Below are 27,129 nucleotides of genomic sequence, written 5' to 3' on the forward strand. Positions count from 1 at the left end.
TGTGATTTTATATAATTTTACAGGACTCACTGAGGTCATACTGATTCCAGTTCAAGCTGTACCATCAAGAGCAAACCCCACCTTGTAGCCAAGGCTTCTATTATAAAAAGAGCCAATTTTAAGCTCAGTCCTTGTAGAGGACTTAATATGCCATGCCAAGGAGACTCTCTCTCCCTGGCATAGCAGCAAACCTCTGCATGCTGAAATGATATTCTCTTTCAGTGTTACCCTCTCTTAACTCTCACCTATTTCCTTAACAAGACTTTTCAGGCCAATTCCAATAGATTTGTGATGGAAAGAACCATCTACTTCCAGAAAGAGGATTGTGGAGAATGAATGTGGACCACAACATAATATTTTCATGGTTTTTGTTGTTTGCTTGCTTGCTTTTTTTTTTCCATTTTTTTCCCTTTTTGATCTGATTTTTCTTATGCAGCATGATAAATATGTATATATGTGGAAGAATTGCACATGTTTAACATATGTTGGATTGCTTGCTGTCTAGGGAAAGGGGTAGGAGGAAGGGAGAGAGAAAAATTTGGAACACAAGATTTTGCAAAATTGAAAACTATTATATATTTTAAAGATAAAAAGCTATTGTTTTTTTAAAATTGTTCTCAAGAGATTTGGCAATTGTCAATGCTGTAAAGTTACCCATACATATAATCTGTAAATAAAAGGCTATTTTAAAAAAATTGTTCTCATCCAGGTTGTACTAAGATTTCTTCTCCCTCGTAGTGTTGTACCAAAGTTCCCTTTTACCCAGTTTCTCCAATTGTCCTATTTAGTTATTCTGCCTCAGGTTATAACCTTTCCCTCTTAATGTTTGATGAGATAAAGGTCTACCTCAGTTGCTCTGCCCCCAAACCCCAGGATATAATCATTCCCTCTTAAATGGTTGATGAAATGAAGATTTTATATCTTTAGGTTATAGACATTCCTTTTTAATGTTTGACAGGATAAAGGTTTATCCATTTTAGATGTCATTAGAATATCAGTAACCTCCCTCCATTGTGTCATCCTAAGGGCCTCCCCCATCATTAGGTTATCCCCACCCAGGTACCTCCCCCATTAGATCACTGTTCTTGTTATACTATAAAAAAGCTTGCGGCCCCAGTACTCAGGGCTGGATTCTTTGAGATGATAGTCTTGTCCAGCCCTAGGACCAAGATCCATCTGGTCCCAGTATCTCTCTCCATTTAATAAACTATTGAATTGGTCTCTTAACCTCAGTCTTGCTCAGTTTCTTCGGCATTACTTTAGATAACAGAGAACTCTTTACTCTTGTGCATTCTATCACTTAAACTAATCTGTACAGCTTCCTAATTACTGTTTTACTATTTGCTTTGATAAGTATGTTTACTTTTTCTCGTATCTAACCATTTATTTCCCAAGTCTCAGTGGAAGAACTATCTCCTCTCCCCACTCCAGTAACTAGTAAAGTAAACCCTCTGAAGGCAGAGATTGTCTTCTTCATTTCTTTGTATCCCCATTTATTGAAACTGGTCCAACCACATAGTAGCTGCTCAATAAATGTTTATTGACTATTCCCAAACTAATTTCATGATTCAACAAAGTAAGAGAAAGGTCCAAGTATGATCAATTTATTAGTTAGGATAGCAGTAACCAATAAATTGGGTCAATGGCCTCTCTGAAACTGAAGGCTGGCAGTTTTTTTTGTTTTTTTAATAATGATTAACAAGATTACAAAGCAAAATCTCCCTCACCATAAGTGTGTCTTCTTTTGATTGGACTGACATTACATCATGAGAAGCTCTATTGGTAGACATTTTAATGAAGAGGTGATTTAAGTTACCTCAGCTCCTCCCCATTAATTTCTCTTTGGGAGATATGAGTAATAATCCTCAAGGAAATATATTAGTTTGTAGATTTAGGGATAGTCTGCTACTGCTTTGATTTAATCAACTTGAATTTGAATTAATTATGTAATAGGTGAGGTTATAAAGGTAGACAATCCAAGGAATTCACCATAGAATTGGGTACTGAGGGGAGGGATTTGGGGCGTTTTGTTGTTTTCATTGTTGTGGTGTATGTTTCTTGAGGATTGGTTTGGTCCTTCATTTTCTTTTATTTTCTTCTTTGTAATAATATTTTATTTTCCAAATATGTGTAAAGATAGTTTTCAACATTCCTTTTTGTAAGATTTTGTGTCCAAATTTTTTTTTCCCTCTATCTGATGTAGATTATATATGTGCAATTCCTTTTTTTTTTTTTAACTTAATACATTTTTTTTTTGTTTTGATTGATTGAGACCACAGATAAATTGAAATATGTGAAAGGTACTGAGTTGGAAATAATTGAACTGCCTGTTTCTTAAGGTGTTTTTAAATAGCTTTTTGTTTTTCCAATTACATGCAGTTAGTTTTCAGCATTCACCTTTGTAAAACATTGTGTTCCAAATTTTTCTCTTTCCCTCTTCCCCACTCCCTCCCATAAAAGGCAAGCAATCCAATATAGGCTAAACATGTGCAATTCTTCTAAACATATTTCCATATTCATCATGTTACACAAGTAAAATCATATCAAAAGGTAAAAGGAAAAAAATAATGAAAAAAAAACAAGCAAGCAAACAAATAATGAGAAAAAGGTGAAATTATTATGCCTTGATCCACATTCAATCCTCATAGTTCTCTCTCTGGATTCACATGGCTCTTTTTGTCATAAGATCATTGGAACTGGCCTGAATCATCTCATTATTGAAAAGAGCCAAGCCCATCACACTTGATAATCACATAATTTTGTTGTTGCTGTGTATCATGTTCTTTTGGTTCTGCTTGTTTCATTCAGCATCAGTTTGTTGAGGAGAAAGATACCCTACAAAATTAGAGTCCCCCTTGGTCTGTGTCTTGGGTTTGGTGAAAGAATTCACATATACAGTCTCCAAGATTAGGAGCAAAGATTTGGGGGTTTTCTTTGTTTATTTTTTATCTTTCATTATTTATTATTAAAGCTTTTTATTTACAAGACATATGCATGGGTAATTTTTCAACACTGACCTTTGGAACCTTCTGTTCCAAATTTTCCCCTCTCCCCCCCATCCCTGCCCCTTCCCTAGATGACAGGTAATTCAATACATTAAATACGTTAAAATATATGTTAAATCCAATATATGTATACATATTTATACATTTATCTTGCTGCACAAAAAAAAAAATCAGATCAGGAAGGAAGAAAAAAAACTGCAAAAGAAAACAATGCAAGCAAACAACAGAGAGAATGAGAATGCTATGTTGTGGTCCACACTCAGTTCCCACAGTCTTCTCTCTGGGTGTATATGGTTTTCTTCATCACTGAACAATTGGAACTGGTTTGAATCATCTCATTATTGAAGAGAGCCATATCTATCAGAGTTGATCATCTTATAGTCTTGTTGTTGCCATGTATAATGATCTCCTGGTCCTGCTCATTTCACTTAGCATCAGTTCATGTAAATCTCTCCAGGCCTCTCTGAAATCATCCTGTTGGTCATTTACATTATTTACAGAACAATAATATTCCACAGTATTCAAATGCCATAATTTATTAAGCCAATCCCAATTGATGGACATTCACTCAGTTTCCAGTTTCTTACCACTACAAAAAGGGCTGCCACAAACATTCTTGCACATGTGGGTCCTTTTCCTACCTTTAAGATCTCTTTGGGGTATAAGCCCAGTAGAAATACTGCTGGGTCAAAGAGTATGCACAGTCTGATAACTTTTTGAGCATAGTTCCAAACTGCTCTCCAGAATGGTTGGATCTGTTCACAAGTCCACCAACAATGTTCACTATCCCAGTTTTCCCACATCCCCTCCAACATTCATCATTATCTTTTTCTGTCATCTTAGCCAGTTTGACAGGTGTGTAGTGGTATCTCAGAGTTGATTTAATTTGTATTTCTCTGATCAATAGTGATTTGGAGCAACTTTTCATATGACTACAATAATTTCAATTTCTTCATCTAGAAATTGTCTGTTCATATCCTTTGACCATTTATCAATTGGAGAATGGCTTAAACTATTATAAATTTGAGTCAATTCTCTCTATATTTTAGAAATGAGGCGTGGCAGCCCTTTTTGTGGTGGTTAGAAACTGGAAGATGAATGGATGCCCATCAATTGAAGAATGGTTGAGTAAATTGTGGTATATGAATGTTATGGAATATTATTGTTCTGTAAGAAATGACCAGCAGGATAAATACAGAGAGGCTTGGAGAGACTTACATGAACTGATGCTAAGTGAAATGAGCAGGACCAGAAGATCATTATATACTTTAACAACAATACTGTAAGAGGATGTATTCTGATAGAAGTGGATTTCTTCAACAAAGAGAAAATCTAATTCAGTTCCAATTGATCAATGATGGGAATCAGTTACACCCAGAGAAGGAACACTGGGAAATGAGTGTGAACTGTTTGCATTTTTTGTTTTTCTTCTCAGGTTATTTTTACCTTATGAATCCAATTCTTCCTGTGCAACAAGAAAACTGTTCGGTTCTGCACACGTATATTGTATCTAGGATATACTGTAACATGCCTGCCATCTAGGGGAAGAGGTGGAGGGAGGGAAAGAAAAAGTGGGAACAGAAATAAGTGCAAGGGATGTTATAACAAATTACCCATGCATATGTACTGTCAATAAAAAGTTATTTAAAAAAAAGAAACGAGGCCATTATCAGAACCTTGGAATGTAAAAATGTTTTTCCAGCTTATTGCTTCCCTTTTAATCTTGTCTTAATGCATTAGTTTTGTTTGTACAAAAACTTTTTAACTTAATATAATCAAAATTATCTATTTTGTGATCAATAATGATCTCTAGTTTTGCTTTGGTCACAAATTCTTTCCTCCTCCACTGATCTGAGAGGTAAACTATCCTATGTTCTTTTAATTTGTTTATAATATCATTCTTTATATCTAGATCATGAACCCATTTCAACTTTATCTTGGTACACAGTGTTAGGTGTGAGTCAATGCCTAGTTTCTGGAGCAAAGATTTGTTATGCTGCTTGACAGTGGGCTAGAGTTCCAAAGGAGTTTAACAAAGAGGCAAGGAGATAATTGTGAAGCCAATCGAACTGGGCTAAAGTTCCAAGGGAACAAAGAGTCAGAATTAAGAAGATAACTTAATGGGAAAGAGAAACAAAGATTAGGTTGATATGTTATTATGGTTTAGAGATACAATTGTGGAGTGGTGGGGAGGGGGTAGTTCCCATCATTGAGCTCTACAGCTTACTGATCATCCAAATCAGTATTGAATTACTGAATTTAGTCAGCAGTGTTTGTGCCACTCTCAAAGCCTTCTTGCCCTAGGGTTCCTCAAGCTTTGCTACTTTTTCATACCAAGTTCATATAAGTCTTTCCAGGGTTTTCTGAAATTATCCTACTGATCATTTCTTCTTTTTTTCTTTAATTTAAAGCCTTTTAAAATATATATACATGGATAATTGTCTACATTCACCCCTACAAAACCCTGTGTTCTAATTTTTTCCCCTTCCTTCCCCTGACCTCCTCCCCTGGTCGGCAAGTGATCTAATATATGTTAATATGTGTAATTCCTCTATACATATTTCTACAAATATCGTACTGCACAAGAAAAATCCAATCAAAAAGGAGAAAAAATGAGAAAGAAAACAAAATGCAAGCAAACAATAACAAAAAGAGTGAAAATATTATGCTGTGATCCACATTCAGTTCCCACTGTCTTCTCTCTGGGTGCAGAGGCTTTCTTCATCACAAGACCATTGGAACTGGTCTGAATCAATTCATTGTTGAAAAGAGCCATGTCCATCAGAATTGCAAGGTCAGTAGAGGAGTGTAAAGTACAAACTTAGAAACACAAAATTATTTAAAAACTCCCATCCCCCCTAACCTTTTCTCCCATTGTATGGGGGAGTCCAGGCTTACCCTCTATATGTGGAAATCCATCCCAAAAACAAAAGAATAAATAACAAACTCTTAATTCAAATTTCCCTAGAGAACTACTAATGTAAACTGTGTCTCCTTTAATCTTTTGGGAAGCCCTGATGTAAACTGTGCCCCCTTTTGGGGGGGGAAGGGTGCTCCCTGGCTCTCAAACCATCTGTCTGGGAGGGGCCACACCCATTCATGAGGGTAACTTCCAGATGAGTAATCTCATTTAATTGGAAATTTCAACCTGGGGTATGGTCAACTCCTCTATGGAGTTGAAGATTAGCCCCAACTCTGGGCCAGGACAAACCCGATAAAGATAAAATCAAAGGCCTGTCAATCCATCTCTGCTAATTCCTAATCAGGAAAGCCCACTGGGAAGTTGGTTCTTCTCAGTATAAACCCATCTTTGCTAAAATCTTTGTAAAAATATCCTAACAGGATTTTCCCCACTAAGAAAGCTATCTTCTTAGTGTAAATAAATCCCCCTTTCAAAAAGAATCTGCCAAATCGACCAGGGCAGGATCTCTCAACCCTCAATGCTCACCCCTCATCACTATTATGCAAGCAGACATTCTTGGATGAGAGAATTCTGTTACCTGAATTCCCCAAACCATCATCACTTTTAAAAGAAGTACTTAAATGCTAATTAAGTAGTGAGAGAAACAAGAGGGAAATGTTCATCCAAGATGGTGAACACACAGATTTTTTTATTTTAGCTATAGCTCAACTTGTTATTGCAAAGTCTCAAGTCACAATTAGGGCATATTTCAAGGCCACATTCCCCTGAGAGGTCTTCACTCATTTTATAACATTCAATCCCTCCTCTTTATTTATTAATCTCTGAAGACTTCTCACAGCATTCTTGGTACATTTCTTCAACTATCTTGTTCTCAGTCTCCAATCTCTTTGTACTTGGTTTGTCCTTTTTCTCTATTGGGGTCCATCCTCAAGGAGCATCCAAAGAACCTCTTTTAACTCCTCCTCCAGATTGTCCAATCTTTCCCTTGTGGAAATTCCTTTCATGTCCCTTAGGTTAAATTTTCCCTTAAAAATATGCTTGTGGGCCATCCCATGGTTGCTGTCTTCTTTTGTGTCAGCCTATCACAGCATTCTGCCTTGTGATGTTTTTTCCCTGTCTGCTAACAAGTCCATTGTTAGTTTGGTTAGTAATTATAATTTACAAATAAATTGTAGTTTGGTTAGTAATTATTTCAACCATGGCCTAAAGTCTAATGAGCCTTTTCAGTGTACAAATTGGGATTCTATACCCTCAACTTTCAACAGGTTTGAGAGAACATCAAGGAAAATTAGAAATTAGTAATAGCAAAACACTTGCTGTTTCAGCTATAGCTCTTATAAAAATTGTTCAGATTGCTCAATTTGCAGATAAATCAGGGAAAAGTATATCACAAGCTTTTTAGAACAAAGTAATATAGATTATGAATTAAAACAAGAATTAAACTTAGTGGAACAATTATTAATATAGTTAGGAAATCATGTAAACAATTTGGAATCTTGATTACAGCTAACTTTTTAGCAAAAAACATGGCAAGAAGCAATGTCCATGGAATTGATCTTGATAGTGTAGCTAACCAAATTTTTGAGGGGTCAAAAAAGATAAATCCTGTAAATAATCTGACCTCTATGCTTTTGCATTTTGTTCCTCTCACATGTTTTTGCTACTAATTGGCTTAGCCCCTTGTGCTGTCAAGTATGTTCTGCAATCATTCTCAACCATGAGAACTGAAGTTCACAGACTTCATTTTTAATTAAAAAATGGAAGAATTGTAGAGGGCCAGGAGGTAAGACTCCATTCCAGCTTTTGAGTCTTACAGTAACTTGGCTCACCAAAACTCCCCTATTGAAATAGCAGAGACTGCTTGTCAATATAATAAATTAATAATCTAGCGACTGAAGCAAAATGCAAACACTACTTTTTGGACTAAAAGTTAAACCTTTGAATTTAGGACAGAAAAGAATATCCATAAGGAGACTAAAGTTATTTGGGAGAAAGATTGAGTCTATGGTATAATAATGGTATAATGGTATAATAAATTTTACTCTGATGCATATCTCAATTAATTACATTTCTGTCTAAATAACCAAGATCTGGTGCTTAAGGGGTTTAATCTTTTACATCATAGCAGAATTTTGTTAGACTATAGAAATTTTAAAAGAATGTATTTTGTACCAAACTTACAAGCATTTGAGGTATATATATATTTGTATCTCTGATCAATAAACTTCGAAGAGTCCATAAACAGGACTGCTCCGCCTGGCCCCGATATGGACATCCTTCATCTCACTACAGGAGCTGGACTCCAACAGATAAATGGTCAAAGGATAAGAGCAGACAATTTTCAGATGAAGAAATTGAAACTATTTCTAGTCATATGAGAAGGTGCTCCAAATCACTATTGATCAGAGAAATGCAAATAAACACCACTCTGAGATACTACTACATACCTCTCAGATTGGCTAAGATGACAGGAAAAGAGGATAAATGTTGGAGGGGATGTGGAAAAACTGGGACACTAATACATTCTTGGTAGAATTGTGAACTGATCCAACCATTCTGGAGAGCAATTTAGAATATGTCCAAAGGGCTATTAAACTGTGCATATCCTTTGATCCAGCAGTGTTTTTACTGGGCTTATATCGCAAAGAGATCTTAAAGAAGGGAAAGGGACCCACATATGTAAAAATGTTTGTGGCAGCCCTTTTTGTAGTGGCAAGGAAGTGGAAACTGAGCGGATGCCCATCAATTGGAGAATGGTTGGGTAAATTGTGGTATATAAATGTTATAGAATATTATTGTTCTATAAGAAACAACAGGATAATTTTAGAGAGTCTTAGAGAGACTTACATGAACTGATGCCAAGTAAAATGAGCAGAACCAGGAGATCATTGCACACAGCAATAGCAGTATTTTATGTTGATCAATTCTGATGGATGTGACTCTTTCACAACAATGAGATGATTGAGGCCAGCTCTAATGATCTTGTGATGAAAAGAGCCATCTGTATACATTCAGAGAGAAGACTGTGGGAACTAAGTGTGGATTACAACATAGCATTTTTACTCTTTTTGTCATTTGCTTGCATTTTCTTTCTCATTTTTTTCCTTTTTGATCTGATTTTTCTTGTACAGAAAGATTATTGTATATATATATAGTATTTAACATATATTTTAACATGTTTAACATATTTGGGATTATTTGCCATCTAGGGAAGGGGATGGGAGAAAGGAGGGGAAAATTTGGAATACAAGGTTTGGTGAAGATCAATGTTGAAAAATTATCCATGCATATGTTTTGAAAATAAAAAGCTTTAATAAGAAAATTTTTAAAAAAAGAATCTGATTCATTCTTTTCACTGATGATGAGGGGCAGATTACCAAGTATATGGAATTGTCACTTGATTTGCAATCCGTTCCCATTATTTCTTATAGAAAGTTTGGAAAATTTGCTACCCATTTCCTAGCAGAGAAGTGATAGTCTTAAAATGTAACAATGAGATGCATTTTTGGACAGGATCAATGTGTGGATGCATTTATTTGTTATATATTTGTTAAAATATATTTAAACGGGTTTTCTTTTTTAATTGTTCAACATAGGATGGAAAGGAAAATTAATAAATGATTGGAAAAACAAATAAGATTGAAGGGGGGAAAGAATTTATTAGACATCTACTATGTGCCAAATACTGGGGACTGAAAAACAAAAAAAGAGGAGTAAAAAACTGAGGGTTAGAGTCCTTGAAAGTCCAGATACACTGTCTTGCTTTCCAGCTCTCATATCTTTAAACATAATTGTTTTCTAAGGGAGCTCCTAATTTCCAAGTTCATCTTTCGTATTTCATCACTGTCTAGACCAAGCACATCCATTTCACACAGTCGCCTGTTTACCTGCAAAAATAAGATTAGGTATACAGTTCTCTGGGGAGCTTAGAGTTTGCATCTAAGTTAAGTCCCCCCCCCAAGTTTGGGCTCCCAGGGTTAATGAGATTATTATTTTTAGACAAAGGGGAGTATATGTAAGTATTTGGGACAATTAAAGAAAGGAGTTCAGCTGCCCTTTAATTACTCACTTCAGTCAGAAGCTCCAAAAGGTCATGGTCAGGATCAGCTATGATAACTTCTACAAGAGTCTGGATGAAGTCTGAGCCATTCTCATCTCGGTATGCCACATAGCCTAAAGAGCAATAGATACCAATCAATTTTCTATCTCATTTAGGGGGAGGCTAAAAGGAGGGAATTCCAAGCATGATAAAAGATGAAGGCACCTGGGATCTAGTAGAGGACTGAGTCATAGGATAGAGAGTAAGGACTTCTTTTAAGACCATAATCTTTTTTTTTTTTTTTTAATTCAAGCTTTTTATTTACAAAACATATTCATGGGTGATTTTTCAATACTGATCCTTGCAAAGCTTTTTGTTCCAATTTTTCCCCTCCTTCCCAACCCCCCAGATGGCAGGTAGTCCCATACATGTTAAATATGTTAAAGTATATGTTAAATCCAATATATGTATACATATTTATACAGTTATCTTGCTGCACAAGAAAAATCAGATCTAGAAAGAAAAATAACCTGAGAAGGAAAACAAAAATGCAAGCAAACAATAACAGAAAGAGTAAAAATGCTATGTTTTGTTCCACACTCAGTTCCCACAGTCCTCTCTCTGGGTGTATATGGTTTTCTTCATCACTGATTAATTGGAACTGGTTTGAATCATCTCATTGTTGAAGAGAGCCATATCTATCAGAGTTGATCATCTTATAGTCTTGTTTCCATGTATAATGATCTCCTGGTTCTGCTATTTCACTTAGCATCAGTTCATGTTTAAGTCTCTCTAGACCTCTCTGAAATCATCTTGATAGTCGTTTCTTACCAAACAATAATATTCCATAACATTCATATACTATAATTTATTCAGCCATTCCCCAATTGATGGGCATCCACTCAGTTTCCAGTTTCTTGACACTACAACAAGAGCTGCCACAAACATTTTGGCACATACAGGTCCCTTTCCCTCCTTTAATATCTCTTTGGGATATAAGCCCAGTAGAAACACTGCTGGATCAAAGGGTATGCACAGTTTGATATCTTTTTGAGCATAGTTCCAAATTGCTCTCCAGAATGGTTGGATCTATTCACAATTCCACCAATTTATCAGTGTCCCAATTTTCCCACACCCCCTCCAACATTTGTCATTATCTTTTCCTGTCATCTAAGCCAATCTGACTATCCTATGTTCTAATTTGCTTATAATATCACTCTTTATGTCTAAATCATGAACCCATTTTGACCTTATCTTGGTATTTGATGTTAGGTGTGAGTCAATGCCTAGTTTCTGCCATACTAGTTTCCAATTTTCCCAGCAGTTTTTGTTAAATAGTGAATTTTATCCCCAAAGCTGGGGTCTTTGGGTTTGTCAAATACAAGATTACTATAGTTATTGACTATTTTGTCCTATGATCCTAACCTATTCCACTAATCAACTACTCTGTTTCTTAGCCAATACATGGTTTTGATGCCCGCTGCTTAATAATATAGTTTTAGATCTGGAACAGCTAGGCTACCTACATTTGCTTTTTTTTTTCTCAGTAAAATAGTTTATTGGGAGTCTATTGGTATAGCACTACATAAATAGATTAGTTTAGGTAGTATTGTCATTTTTATTATATTCACTTGACCAATCCCAGAGCACTTGATGTTTTTCCAATTGTTTAGATATTACTTTTTGTGTGGAAATTGTTTTGTAGTTTTGCTCATATAGTTTATGACTTTCCCTTGGCAGATAGATTCCCAAATATTTTATGCTATCGACAGTTTAATTTTAAATGGAATTTCTCTTTGTAGTTCTTGCTGTTGGATTTTGTTAGTGATGTAGAAGAATGCTGACGATTTATGTGGATTTATTTTGTATCCTGCAATTTTGCTAAAGTTGTGGATTATTTCTAATAGTTTTTAGTTGATACTCTAGGGTAAGACCACAATCTTAAAAATATAACAAAATCAGCAGGTTTTGATCCTCTGAACAACCTGAACATTGGTTGGTTTCAGACCAGGCACAGAACCAAAATCCAGAAAAATGTATTCTAGATTAATAGCTTTTGTTTTTCCTTGGGGTAGAGCAGAAAGCCTACCCCATATATAGCAGCCATTTTTAGGGGGAAAATGGAATAACTTGCTTGCCTATAATTATCTGCTGGGATAGGAATCCAAATTCTCTTCCTATTGCCCATAGTTTTTTGATGTTTTTTTTTTTTAAACAGTTGTGATTTCCCTCATACCTTCTGCAGCTGAATAGACTCTCAAGATGTCCGCTTGGTCTGAGTTCCTAGGAAAGCACACCCTGGAGGAGTTATCTAGAGTAAATCAAAAAATATTATTTACTGTAGAAGAAAATAATTACTACCACCCTTATATTCTACCTCAAAGAAGTCCGATATAGGACTATCAAGCTATCAAGAAATCAAAAGATATTTCAGTCCTTGACTTTGGGGACCTTTTTAATTCTACTATTTTTTTACCCATATATTCATGGAAATGATTGCCTTATTATGCATATCAGACATTTACCCTGACTTTCTGCTGCCCTCATTTCTAGTCCTTAGCCTTTTTTTCCTCCCAGATAAATAATCTCATTCAATTGGAAATCTCTGACAAACTGCTCCCCAGCTCCCGACCAGGACAAACCTTATGATAAAACCCAAGGCATGTCAATCCACCTTTGCTAATTCCTAACAGGAGTTTGCTGGCTAAGAAAGCTGTTTCATTAATGTAAATAAGCCCATTCTTTGACACAAACATTGTGTCTGTATTCATTGGGGTTTGCAAATTTTTTCACAAAGCCTGCCACTAGCCAAGGGGATCCCACTGCTGTTGGGGGTTCTCTTACCCTCCATTCTCACACCTCATCATTTGGTGTAAACTGTCCACCCGGTACAGGGATCCCTGAGAATCTGGCCAAGGCAAAGCCTTTTCTTGTCTATTCTATAACTAGGATGATCCAAATTCCCAGGAAAATTTGGGTTGTTGGAGCTCCATACTTGAGTAGAATTCTCTCAGAGATGCCTGAAATGGGAACCAAAATGAGATTAGGGTTTCTGGTGGTCAGGGAGTTAAATGATAAGGTCTAGTGGCAGGTTTTGGAGAGGTTTGGCTTCCCTACAATCCCTTGGGATTCAGCGCAAGGATAGGGAGTTTTGAGGATTTCCTTCTGGCAGTGTGGAAGTTCTCTGTAAAAGAATTTACAGATCAGAAAACCTAGATTGACAAAAGAGATTTATTATGGGGATTGGAAGTAAGGTTAAAATCCTGACAGAGAGGTATAAAGTTTGGTTACGGAAATAGGTGAGGATAAGGAGAGGATGGCACTGGAAAAGAATATTATTCCAGTGGGCAGAGGTTTCCTTGGCATAGATAGCATGGCATAGCATGGCATGTTTGGAACCCCTGCAAAGAGAGGGTTTTAGTTTGGCTCTTTTATAATGGGAGCTTCAGCTGAAGGGAACTCGTAGGTGGAGTCCCAAATTGGCTCATAGCTGGGTTTCCATGAGTTTCAGGACTGAGCCAACCCCACCCAGATAACAAGGATGAAACTGTTTGTCCTTCGGGGCAGGGTCCCTCACTGAAGCAGAGTTGAAGATTTTCTCCTTTAAGGATTTTTAAGAGTTTCAGGGTCCCCTCTTGCAAAAGTCTGACAAAAGTCCTCTTAATCAGGGAGTCCATCTCTAGGGACACTTAGAGAAGGATGAGGCGCTATAGAACTGAGGAAATCTGGGGCTTGTGGCAAAATGGGGCAATCTCTTAAAAAACAAGAGACAAATTCGGCTTGAAAGATCTCAAAAAAGGCTTAAATTAAAACAGCACTGCAGGATGCTGCTTAAATTTTCTAGATTCAAACTCCCTCCTTCTTGCTCCTCTAAGGACCCAGGCTCCCTCCTTTGCACTTCTATGCAGTCCTTATCAGGAGGAGGCTTCTGAATCCCTTCCAGCATAGGACCTTAGGTTCTACAATATCTCTTTAACTCTATCCCTCTCACCTGAACCAGATACTGAGATTTCCCAGCCCCTATTCCTCACTCCCTCTGATACATGGAGTGGGACCCTTTTATCTCCTCCTCAGGATATTGATTTCAATCTCTGCTCCTTACCTTATAAGCAGCAGACTCTCAGGGAGAGACACTCAGAGCAGAGGTACCTCTTTCAATGTCAAATTTCTCCCAGATTAAGAAAAAAACTGGCCATTACTCTGGGGACCCCACCCACTTTTTTAAGGGGTCCAAGGCCAATGCCCTCCTTGATCTGTCCTGGGGAGATATTAATATTAAACAACCTGCCTCAGATATAACAAAGGAGCTGCAGAAGCCAGTTTGGGGCCCTCAAATTTCTCCCCCTCAGCTGCTAGAAACAGCTGTTGGAGTCTTTAATGATAGGGACTGAATTGCAGCAGAGGACAGAGACTGAAGAATTAAAGCGATGTTTGGAGAACAGTCCCTACTCTTGGCTGCTGACACTTCCAAGAACCATAGAGGTTCATGCTTTAGATGTTGTGGAAACTGTCCGAGGAAACTCCCCGGTCCTTGCCCCGAGGGGAATTGGACAAGAGATTGCCCACAGGGGACAAGCTGTTCCCCCCACACCCTCCCCCCCATACCCTGCCCTCTGGCAAGAGTTTGGGGCTTGGTCAAGCTCTCCCTCACTCCACCACAACAGCCCAACACCCAGTGGTCGATAAAACAATTGAATCTCTCTTTGCTATGGGAGAGACGTCTTCCTTTTTGCTCTGGCACTCTGGTCTCACTTGCCCCTCCCCCCATAGAATGGGGATAAAATTGTTTAGAAACTTTCCCTCTGCCTTGCCAGTTTTGTGACCTATTATTTAAACATTTGTTTCTTATTATTTCCTCCTATCCTGCTCCCTTATTGGAGTGTGATTTAATGGTGAAATTGGGGACCCTCTTCTCAGACCTCCAGAGTCTCCCTGCAATACTCCAATTCTTTCTGTTAGAAAACCGAATGGTGCAGGACCTTGGGGCAATTAATGAAGCAGTCATAGAATGGTTCTCCACCCTATACCTTAAAGATGCTTTTTTTTGGTATACCTTTGCATAAAGACTGGCAATTTCTCTTTGCTTTTGAATAGGCAAAGCCAGGGGAACATCCCCATCAACTAACTTGGACAGTTCTGCCCCAAGACTTCCAAGATAGCCCATAAGTACTGGGACAAGCACTCGCTAAAGAGTTAACAGATTGGGAGCCCCTCTCGAATCTGAGCGAACTTGGGATTCCACCCACAGGCCTCTCTAGCTGAATCTCTCATTATAAAAGAGCCAAACTAAAACCCTCTCTTTGTAGAGGTTCCAAACATGCCAGCCTTATGCTTGGCATCTCAAGGAGCCTCTGCCCACTGGAGCCCTGTTTCCGGTGCCCTTTATCCTTACCTATTTTCTTAACTAGATTTTAATCTTACTTCCATAGATGGCCCCTGCCAGCAGTTAACTCCTTCTTAGCCTTTCTGCTAGGGAGCTCCATGGGCAGTGGGAGAATTCAGATTGTTGGGTGGGCCATCAGCACCCTCAAGGCAGCCCACAGATGGAACCCAATGAATTTTTTTTTTTTTGCAAAGACCCCATTCCCAAACGTCACCATCTTCACCCTGGATGACACCCCAATTTTAATCTGCTCCTGAGATTTGTTTCCTCTAGGCTCCAAGTTCTTCTACTTCTAACTATTCCTTCAGCCTGAAGATCATGGAACACTCCACATTTCCTGCACTGAGCTGCTGCTTCTTTAGATCTCCCACTTCTCCTAGCCTGGACCCCCATTGAACATGGGGATAACTCTGCGACCCTTGTCAGCTTGAAGCAGCTGCAGACAATGAGACCTTCATCCTGTTACCCCAGATGAATTTGGAGGGACTGCTTGAGGGGGGGAAATGATGTAAATTGTGTCCTCCTTTAATCTTTGGGGGTCCCTGAAACTTCATCCCCCTTTGGGGGGGGAATACTGAGTCTCAAACTCTCCCAGCTTCTTGGGAGGGGCCACACCCTTTTGTCCAAGGGAAACTCCTAAAATAAATAATCTCTTTTCAATTGGAAATCTAGGCCTCCAGCATAGTCAACATTGAGTGGCACATTAGGGAATGGATTTATACACAAACATTTGAATACATGGGAATGGGTGAGGTTCAGAAGAGAGATAGTATAAACAGATGAGGACTGAGAAGAGAATTTGATTTAATAAAACTATGTTCCCCTGATTTTGGGGCCATGGACTTGGATTAGAAAAACCCCGAATCTCAACCCCTGCAGGCTCTGGGAAAACTACCTGGTTCCCACAGGAAACTCCCACCTCCAATTGATCTGGGAATCACTTTGGTCTGGAAAACAATCACCATCCTTATTGTTTGAAAATTAGCCCCTCGATTGCTCCTTAGCCCCAAGCAATAGAAAGCTAAATAAAATCAAGACTCTATATCCCAAACTTTGCTATCTTCCTAATCAGGAAGCACCCCAGTGAGAGAGTTGTTCAGTGAAAATAAACTCATTTTTGCCAAACCTCACTTGCAGATTAGGACTGTGACCCGACCTGGGACCCCCTTCACTGTTAGGGTATTTCACCCCTCAACAAACTCATTTTAAGGGATTGAGAGGAAGAAGAAGGACAATTAATGAAGTAGATAGACCAAGACTAAATAATCTCAGAATCTTTCAAGGTTCAACCTCAAGACCCCTCAAAGAAGAAGGAATCACTTACCTTGCATGTCAGCATAAATCTGAAGGATGTCTGCTTGAGAGGGGAGAGTTGAAGGCCTCTGGAGCCAGTGCTGGAGCCATCGTCCTAGCCAGGGCAAAGCTCTAGGTCTCTTGCCTGGGTCTCTGTTACCTGAAGGCCGGTAAAAGGGGGTTAGAAATGAGAATAATTTTGTGAGTGAGGAAGTTCAGAGAAGGCTGTTGCAGGACATTCAATTATAAGTAATAGGATTAGAACTGTCCCGTTGCCTTGAGTTTTAAAGTAAGTAATAACCTACAGACATTGGTTTCAAATTCATTGTTCTTTTCTCTACTTCCATAGAAAACCTGATGATACAATTTATTGCTCCTGAGGGATAGGACAAACAGAAGACAGTCTCTGTCCTTAAAAAGCATATAGTTTCAAGTAGGAGTCAAAATTTGCAAATGTGCAACTGTTAGAAACAGTACAATGTGTGAAACAGATGATGACAGAAGGGCTTGGGAGAGTTCACTTTTGGCTGGAGGGATCTGAGAAGGCTTGATAGACCAGCTGGGGTGAGAGTCACTATCAGAGAGAAGAGGGCCTGAAGCAAGAAGTAGGCTCAGAAGGGAGGAGTTGGGTTGGAAGCGGAACTACCACCAAAGATACAAGAGGGTGTGTCTCCCACTCACCCCCACGGCAACCCTGCAGCAGAAAAACCTTGGCCTTGCCCTGCAGGACCTGACAAGCGCTCAGCTCTCTCACCATCTCTTCCACTCCCACCATCTGTCCATCAGCCCCCAGAAGCTGCCCCTGAGGTTCCCCATGGGCCATAAGGACTATCAGAGCACAGCTCACAGTGGTCCCACAGGCATCCAGATGTTCCCGGAACTGAGCCAATTCCTTTCGGAAATCCTGAGAGCAAGGAGAAAAATTAGTGAACCTCCCAAGTCTGGGATCTTTTTCAGAAGGAATCCTTATTTTCTTTGAGACCATGTTAAATTTCCATGCACATACACCAGTGCTGACTCACCTCCCTGATCCTAGATGAAGCCTGGCTCATTAGAAATTATTTTGGTCACTAATTACTCCCTCCAGGCTCCTTATTTCAAATTCATCCCTTCCAAGGAAGACAAGCACATTGAGTTACTCTTTTCTGATCCATTTCCTCAATAATAGGACAGATGTAAGAGGTGAGGGGAAGGCAAAAGGAGCCTGAATAGGGGTTAGCATCTGGGAAGAGTCACGTAAGTCACTCTGCCTCTTTCACAATTTTGACAAGGGTCAACGTGGCTCATCACAATGAAACTTAATGTGTGTGGGATGGGGCGCTAGACACTCCTTACCCAAACTGACTACTTGGAGGTGTCTCCAGATACAAACAAAGTTTCTATTTGGTTCTTGCAAGAAGTGGGCCAGCATAGCAGTTAGGCAATCCAGCATGGTGTGACCCAGTGCAGAGGCAGAACCCGGATTATACAGCAGAAAAGATGGGGCTACATCCCCCCTTTCCAAATTCACTGGATGGACTGAAAAGAAAGTAACCATTGACCAATGGTCAACAACAATGCCATCTACTTCCTGGAGATCACATGAGTTCCTGTAACTTAGGCCTAAAGTCTGATCGACTTCATCCTATAGTCTGAGAAATCTTCACTTGTCCCATTCATTGTGGATAAATATACTTGGACACGAGTATAGAGTGTGGAGATATGACTAGTCAATAGCATATGAGAGGGAAAAAATATGCAATTGGGGGATTTTACTTAATGTTGAACAATTTCGTATGAACCCACAATGTGTTATGACAGTTTTTTAAAAAGTAAATATAATAAGAAGCTGCCTTAACAGAAATAGAAAATGGAAAAATGGCAGTCCCACTGTATTTTGCTCTCCTCGGGTTACAAGTAAGATATTGTTTTCAAATGTGGTAATCATGCTTTAGGCAAGATACTGATAAGCCAAAATCTAAAATTTTGTCTAAAATGAGGGTAACTTGGACAGTGAGGGGACTGGAAATAACAGCAGATGAGTCTTAAATGAGCTGGGCATGAATGATGTGACTTATTCTCTTCCCCAATCATGAAGAAGAGATTATCAGATAATTCTATTATCAGAGAATTCCCAGACTATCTAGGAAGGAACTCTTTAGCAATCTCCGGTGTCCATTCCCCAATATCTAGGTATCTTCAAAATAACTTTTGAGATACTGATTAGCATGTCTTTAGTCAAGTCTGGAATCTGGTTCCAATCTGGCTCCTGACCCCTTTCATTTGGGTTCTGGCCTTTATATATATATTTCCCCTCTAAAAGATGTTTTCCTCCTCATAGTATCTTCCCTCTAATGGTGCCTTTCTTTTTACTTTAGCTAACTCTGGTTAGTCTAATCTGATAGTCAATGGCTTATTCCCATTTCACAGAGTATTTCCTTTCTCCTGATTTATTGTAAGTTCCCCTGCAAAATTTGTCTTTCTCTTTGCCAACTATATGCTTTTCCAATTCTGTTTCATATTAGCCACTTCTGGTTCCTATGTCATTTCTTTATTTTGTCTGTAATCTATTCTCTAAATAAATCTGCCTTTTGCTAAAGAGAAGGGCCATTGTGAATTTGTCATATGTCAATTTTGAACTAGGTATTGCAACCCCAACCACATCATGAATGAAGTGAGATAGGAGCAGTAGTACAGGCATCTTCAAGTATTTGATGACTATCACGTGGGTGAGGAATATGATTAGATCTCCTTGGCCTCAGAGGAAAGAACTCAAAGCAATGGACTGAAACTATTTATAGGTAGATAGATTTAAGCTCTAAATAAGAAAAATTCCTAACAGTTAGAACTATTCACAAGAATAGGCTGCCTTGTGTGTAAGTCTTCAGGTAGGAGAAGGATAATACAAGTATCACTTGTGAATTCTCTGCTTCCTTTGCCCTAACTACTCTCCATCTATGCTTGTTGAAAATTGGGAAATCGCTATTAATTAAGAAATACCCTTTCCTAGGTTTAGTGATTGCTCATGCAATAAACCCTACTGCCATAATTCTTGGGTTCCAGCTCAAGCATTTACTAAGTACCTATTTTGTTCCAGGTACTGTGCTACATGCTGAAGATAGTAGGGAACTAAACCCAGGGTTCCCCCATGCAATCAATGCTCTGAAGTATTTCACAAATCTATTGAGAAAGACAACATACAAATATGCTATGTTCAAGATATATACATAAAAGACGGAGATGATCAACAAAGGGAAAGCCCTAGAATTAAAGGGTGTGAGGTGTGGAAAGACTTCTTGCAAAAGATGGGATTTTAGCTGGTACTTGAAAGAAGCAAGGGAAGGCAAAAGGCAGAAATGAGGAAGGAAAGGCTTGTAGGCATGGAAGATGGCCAGTGAAAATGATTCTTATTGTCTTGGGCCAGTGGAAGAGAATCTCAATCCAAAATTGGGAATTTTGAAAGAAGAATAAGAAGAAAAGGAGACAGTTATTGCCTTCCTGGTTTTCTTATGGAGAATGGGTATTTTGTGATTTATATTTTCTAGGAGAAGCTAGACACCAGAAAATTTAGATGGCCAATGAGGGAAAGAATAATGAAACAAAATGGAAGATGTGGTTGCCAACAAAGGAAAAAGGGTTAGTTGCTATTGCAGGAGGAGGAATAGAGAAGGATCTTAGAATTTTTTAGGTGCCAAGAATATGGGATGTTAATTTAGATTTATTAATTTAATTCATTAATTTAGATCTGGAAAGGACTTTAGATATCATCAATTTTAATCCTTTTATTTTACAAATATGGAAAATTAAAGCAAGAAAAGTGATTTTTTTTCTGAAAGCATATAGAACATAAGCTATAGAACTGAGATCTGAACAGTTGAGTCTCCCAACAAGGGAGGTTGGGGAATTTCCCATGTACTTGGGCCTTCATGAAACTCTAGGTAAGTCTAGTTCATTCCTTACTTCATTGTCTCCATCCTTTTTGCACCCTTCCAGTACCTCACCTGGGCAGTAGGATCCATCTTTAGAATGCTCTTAAAACCCAGGATTTGGAACAATCTCTTCAGGGCTTTAAGATCCTGTTCAGCCCCAGGACGATCCTGGGTGACACATAGGACGAGGGCTACCTTTGCCCCAGACATGTCATATTTTCCTTCGGGAGTGGGGCTGAGCTGTCAAAGCAAAAAGGGAAGAGAAGAGAGAAACATGACGGGTGTGGGGGGGAGTAGCTGAAGGGGAAATAAGCTCAGGCTTAACCCTGAACCTTTGTTCCCCTGCTCTTCTCACTCCTTTTCTCCCCTTCTCTCTCCTGCTTTTTCTCCTCACTACCTCTAAGCTCCAGCTCACTGTCCTGGGCTCTATCCACACAGATCCCTATCAGTACCTTCTTTTTCTTCGCCTGAGGTTTCTCTTCTCTTCCCTTTCACCCTAGGCCCTATCCCTATCAATAACATATCCAGTTACTTCTTACCTCCAGATCCTGTGACCTTACTCTCCCAAGGTATAGTGCACCTCGAAGGGAGCTCTGGAAGACGGGACACTTATGCCCTATGGTAGGCATCTCTTGAGTTACCTTTCCAATGACCTGTATAGGAAGAGTAAGAGCAATGAGCCAAGAGGAACCTGAGATTTAGCTAGAGATTTAGCCTGGAAAAGTATTAAGGGAAACATGAAGAGAAGACTATTCTGCCTAGCACAAGAGGGCAGAAGTAGGACCACTGGGTGGAAATTACAGAAAGATATATTTGTAAGAACTTGGTAACAATCAGAGCTGCCTAAAATGGTATGGACTACCTTGGTAAGTAGTGAGCTTAAAGACACTGCAAATTTTTGGGTAGAAGACAACTTTTTGTTGAGCATATTATAAGTACCTGCTTAAGATAGGAGCTGAACAGATTACTTCTGACATATGAAACTTGCTCATGATGGGATGGGGTTGGGGGGAACTATAACAGATTTCAGAACTCTCAGGATCCCTCAAAATTAGGCCTTAAATGGCCTAAAGATGAAGGCAATGGTAGGACCTAGGCCTATGGCACACGTTGGGTTCAAGGATCTTGGGAAGTTGTGCATGGCTCTTTCATTGATCTTGCTTTTAATTACAATTACAGTAATCATAAAAATGGGGAAAGTGGGGGGAAATCTGGAAAGGAGGAGGTTCAGCACATATTTACCACTAGACAGAATCTAGTGTCTAGACCTGACTTCCAGTACAAACTTCATTACCTTCAAGGCCTTTTGTGATCTGATGCTGCTCTAGTTTTCCAGCTGTTTCTCCCAAGAAGCACCCAAGTGACACTGTGGATGGATCTATGCCTGAAGTCAGGAGGACCCATGTTCAAATCCAACTTCAGATATTTACTGGCTGTGTAACCCTATGCAAGTTTCTCAACCTCAGTTTCCTCAACTGTAAAATGGTCATAATAATAGCACCTACCTCCCGAGCTGTTGTGAAGATCAAATGAGATATTTGTAAAGCACCTGGCACACTGTAGGTGTTTAATGTTTGTTATGGGCAGTAGATTGGACAATGGATAGAATGCTGGGCCAGAAGTCACAAATGAGATTATTTGTAAAGCATGTGGCACATTGTAGGTGTTCAATGTTTGTTTAGAGCAATAGGTTGGGCAGTGGATACCAGCTTATTTTACAGATGAGGAAACTGAGGCAAACAGGATTAAGTGACTTCCCCAGAGTCACATAGGTAGGAAGTAGCTGTGACCAGATTTGAACTCAAATCTTTATGACTTCTGGCCCAGCATTCTATCCACTTTACTTTTCTAAACTTGAATTTTGCACCTATGTCCAGTTTTGTCTACAACGTTTTCCTTTATTTCCCCCCATCATTCAATGCTTTTCATTTTTCTTTCCTACCAAAAGCTAACTATCTCCAAGACCCATTCATGAAGCTTTCACAGATCCTCCTACTCAGACGTTTCCACCTGCCCCACCTTGCCCCCATCCGGAACTATATGGCTCTCACTTCCTAGTTGGATGATGAAGATATTGTCTGATCTATTTCTTCATCTGCAAACTGAGAATAATAACTCATACACTGCATACCTCAAAGGTATTGTAAGGTACTTATTCAATCTTAAAGTATACTATTTATATGCTTTTTGTGATCTCATTAGTATCTCATTAAACAAGTTAATTCACAGTATCATAGACAGAGCTGGAAGGGATATTAGAGATCATCTAGCACAATTTCTTATTTTTACAGAGGAAGAAATGAGGCCCAGAGAGATTAAATCACTTCCCCAAGATAGTGACAGAGCCAGGATGTTTGACCTCAGGTACATGGACTTCAAATCCATTATGTTCCTCATTAAGCCATGCTGCCTAAGCTACTCCCATTGCCTTGACCTTAAATTTTCTCTCAGTATCAGGTCCTATGCAAGTCCTGGTCCTGGCTTGTATGATTTTGAACAAGTCCCTTGTTTTTTTTTAAATGGACTAGCTGATCTTTAAGCTTCTTCCTAAGAGATGCTGAATAAACAGTGCTAGTTAATAACATCAAAGAATTCTGAGTTGGGATGTAAGAGATTGGCTCAAATTTATCCCAAAGATTTACAAAGTACTTTCCCCACAATTCTGAATTTATACCAGTTTACAGATGAGAAAACTGAAGTTCAGGAAAGTCAAACCACACAACTCGGAATGAAAATTCAAATCTAGATCCCTTGACTGACTTCAGTTCTAAGATGCTCTCCACTAAACCACACTGTGCACTGTTTTTCACACACCAATTATATGTGTGTATGTATATGTGTATATATTATATGTACATTATACTTATTTTTTTTCCCCTGAGTTAATTGGGGTTAAGTAACTTGTCCAGGGTCACATAGACAGGAAGTGTTAAGTGTCTGAGGCCAGATTTGAACTCAGGTCCTCCTGACTTCAAGGCTGGTGCTCTATACATTGTACCACCTAGCTGCCCCCTTTAAATATATGTATATATAAAACTGATTATTGCATATATATATTTGAGAAATGAGGCAAATTAGTTGGGCCCCAGACATCATGTTAGGACCCATTCATCCATTATAACTAAGGGGTCCAGACCTGGGTGAGCACCTCCAAAAAGTGCCAGGGGGTAGACTGCCTGTAGAGGTCTGTCAGGATAGGAAGAAAAGCACTGGATTCCAAGCCTGCCGGAGACAGGAAAAGAAAAGTGGGTTCAGTTCAGAAAGAAAAGCTGGGACATAAGTGGATCTGGGAAGATATTGAACATGTTTCCAGTACTTCTGTTCCTGCCCTTCTCCTCAGACCCAGGTGACCCTGCTGGTTCTCACTCACTGTTGTTGCTGCCCAGCAACAGAAACATCTTGGCTTTGCCCCACAGGGCTTGGCAGCGGTTCAGTTCTCCAACCAACACCTTCTCTTGTATCTCCTTCCCATCCGGCCCCAGCAGCCACCCTGGACGTCCACGGTGGGCCATGAGAACAACCAATGCACAGCTGACAGGGCTCCCATGGGCATCCAGCAGCTCTCGAAAATGAGCCAGTTCTTCCTGGAAAGACTGAAAGAGCAAAAGTCCCAGAGGCTAAATTGCTTGAGCTTTGGGTGGGAAGTTAGACCCTCAGAGGGATGCAGAAGCCATTGGGAAAACCACTCACCTGGGTCTTGATCACTCTTCTAAGGTAGTTCTCAAAGCCCAGTGCTTGGTACATAGCGTCCAGAGCTGCAACTGCCCTATTCTCTCCAGTTTGCCCTTCCAAGACACAAAGGGTCAGGGCCACTCGGGCCCCAGACATGTTATATCTCCCCTGGGAAGACAAGTACAGAAATGGGGAGGGACATAAGAGAAGGAGAGCCTTTCTTTCGAGACTCAGGAGTCCAGAAAGGAAATGGGGGTCAAGGTTCAGCTTGAACTGGGGGGAAGAGCCTAACATCAGGGTGATGTCATTAGGTTTGCCTCACCTACCTTCCTCTCCAGGCAGTTCCTAGCCTCTGCCTTTTCCACTGCCACCTGCAAAGAGCCTGCCACCAGAAAGGCCATGAGCAGGATCCCCGTGCCTCTGCCTCTTGGACGCTTCTCTATTTCCCCCCACTAGGTTCCGATTCCCAAGTTCCCTCTTCCCTAGGTCTTGCACCTTGGAACTCAATTTATGACTTTCCCAGAGCTGGACTCTGCCCTCATGACTGAGATCTGAATGGGGAGCCGATTTCCTGATTCCCCAGTAATCCAATTCACTGCCCTGGACCTCATATCCAGATACCACTCCCCTTACAGGAATGAGACAGGCAGTTGGCCAGCACCTGGCTCTTCTCCTGGACCTTCAATCTCTTTCCCCAAGGCCAATCCTGTCCCTGGGTTATACTTAGCTCTTGCCTTCCTCTTCCCTGAGCTGGTTACACTTTAAGATCCCATTTCTGTTGAACTTCAGAGTATATTCTCACTCCCAGCAAGAAGAAAAGGCATTATAGTGTTTCATTGCTCTGTAGGTAATGTAAGATGGGTCTTTTCATCTGATTGGCCATTGAAACTTCCTATCATCTTACCCACAATTAAAATCTAAACTTTTTGTTGTGATTTGATCCAACCATTCTGGAAAGCAATTTGGAACTATGCCCAAAAGGTTTTCAAACTGTGCATCCCCTTTGATCCAGCAGCGTTAATACTGGGCTTATATCCCAAAGAGATCTTAAAGAAGGGAAAGGGACCTGTATGTGCAAAAATGTTTGTGGCAGCTTTGTAGTGGCCAGAAACTGGAAACTGAGTGGCTGCCCATCAACTAGGGAATGGCTGAGCAAATTGATAAATATGAATGTTATAGAATATTATTATTCTGTAAGAAATGACCAGCAGGATGATTTCACAGCGGCCTAGAGAGACTTACATGAACTGAAACTCACTGAAGTGAGCAGAACCAAAAGAACATTGTACACATTAACAAGATTATGTGATAATCAACTGTGATGAATTTGGCTCTTTTCAACAATGAGGTGAAACAATTCCAATAGACTTGTGATAGAAAATAGCATCCACATTCAGAGAGAGAACTATGGACACTGAATGTGGATCAAAGCTAAGTACTTTCACCATCTGTTGTTTTTTTTTTTTTTTTTCCCCTTTTTCATCAAATTTTTATTGTGCAACATGATGAATATGTGAATATTTTTAGAAGAATTGCATATGCTTAATGTACATCAGATTGCTACTGTCTGAGGAAGGAAGAAGAGAACAATATAAAACACAAGGTTTTGCAAAAGGAAATGTTGAAAACTAACTTTGCATACATTTAAAAAAATTTTTTAAAATGAAAAATCCTTGAGAGTAAGAACTGTCACTTAACTGTCTTTCCAACACTTAATACAAACATATATTTAATAGTAAATAATAAATACTTTCTCAATGATTTCTTTAACTTTCTTGTTCCATCTATAACATACTCATTGTGAGAATTGCTGGACTCAGTGACAATATGAAACTTTCAAGAAGGAAGGGCTCTCAGAGACCATCTAGTGCAATTGGTGCCTAAGCAAGAATTCTCTATATCAGGACTTCTTAAATTTTCTCCACTCTGCAACCCCTGTTTGTCTGAGAAATTTTTATGTGACCCTGGAGTATACATATATATAAAATAGATATACAAATCAAACATTTGCTGACAGAAAACCATAATTTTGCAACTCTCACAGTTAGTTATAAGACTCCATGTGGGGTCTTGAATCATAACACATCCTACAAGGTGTTATCTAGAAGACTTTGCTTGAAGCCCTCTGGTGAGAGGGAATGCACCACCTCTAGAACCAGCCCTTTACACCTGTGATAGCATGATTGTGGTAGGAGGGTTTCCTCTTCTGCCTTCTGGGATAAATCAGAACAAGCTGGACCCCCTTTCTACATGAGAACGCGTCAAATACTTGTAGACAGTTATAATTTCCTTGCTAAGTCTTTTATTTTCAAGATAACCATCTTGTCATTTTTCAATCAACTTCATGGTCCTTCAACATCTTGGCTGTTCTCTGTTTATCAATGGCCACCCCATAAAATGTGGGCCCCAGAACTGCACATGGGGTCTGACAAAGACAGTGGGACAATTACCTTCTTAGTTCTACCCATAATATTAATATTGAACCTGCAATATAGGTTAAAACATCCAGATTTCAGACAAAATGCTGTCTAAATGTTTGCCCCATCTTGTCTTTGGTGAAACTGCTATTTAAAAATCAATGATAAGATTTTACACAAGTAATCATCAAATGTCATGTCATCAGATTTGGCCCAACATTCTAGCCTTTCAATAGCTTTTAAAATTCTGTGATCCAAAGTGTTGGCTGCTCCCCCCCTGAGCTTTCTGTCATCTGAAAATCTGACATACATGTCACCTGTGACTTTAAGTCACTGATAAAAATGTTATAGTCCAGGACCAAGCACAAATCCCTGGGGAACACTTCTAGATACTTCTTTCCAAGCTGGCATTAAACCTCTATGAAGAGACATGCCCTGCCCCAGGTCACAGAGCATAAATGGCAGAGATCACCTAGGTCAAGTGACTCC

At 39.3% G+C, this 27,129-nt stretch overlaps 1 protein-coding gene across 1 annotated transcript; it reads right to left on the minus strand.

The window, feature by feature from the left end:
- Positions 1 to 9,588: 9,588 nt before the first annotated feature.
- On the minus strand, positions 9,589 to 25,174 carry LOC100935028 (caspase-14). Its single transcript, XM_012543129.3, has 11 exons — positions 24,550 to 25,174; positions 24,242 to 24,391; positions 23,922 to 24,144; positions 23,688 to 23,773; positions 21,091 to 21,204; positions 20,624 to 20,791; positions 17,325 to 17,547; positions 16,675 to 16,803; positions 12,204 to 12,278; positions 9,998 to 10,101; positions 9,589 to 9,815 (listed from the first exon to the last, which is right to left on the minus strand). Exons 1-11 carry the CDS (start codon positions 24,622 to 24,624, stop codon positions 9,702 to 9,704), a joined length of 1,461 nt encoding a protein of 486 aa, XP_012398583.3. The 5' UTR covers positions 24,625 to 25,174; the 3' UTR covers positions 9,589 to 9,701.
- Between the last annotated feature and the right edge of the window lie 1,955 nt (positions 25,175 to 27,129).

Source organism: Sarcophilus harrisii, chromosome 1 (assembly GCF_902635505.1).
Source record: "Sarcophilus harrisii chromosome 1, mSarHar1.11, whole genome shotgun sequence".
NCBI classification, from domain to species: domain Eukaryota; kingdom Metazoa; phylum Chordata; class Mammalia; order Dasyuromorphia; family Dasyuridae; genus Sarcophilus; species Sarcophilus harrisii.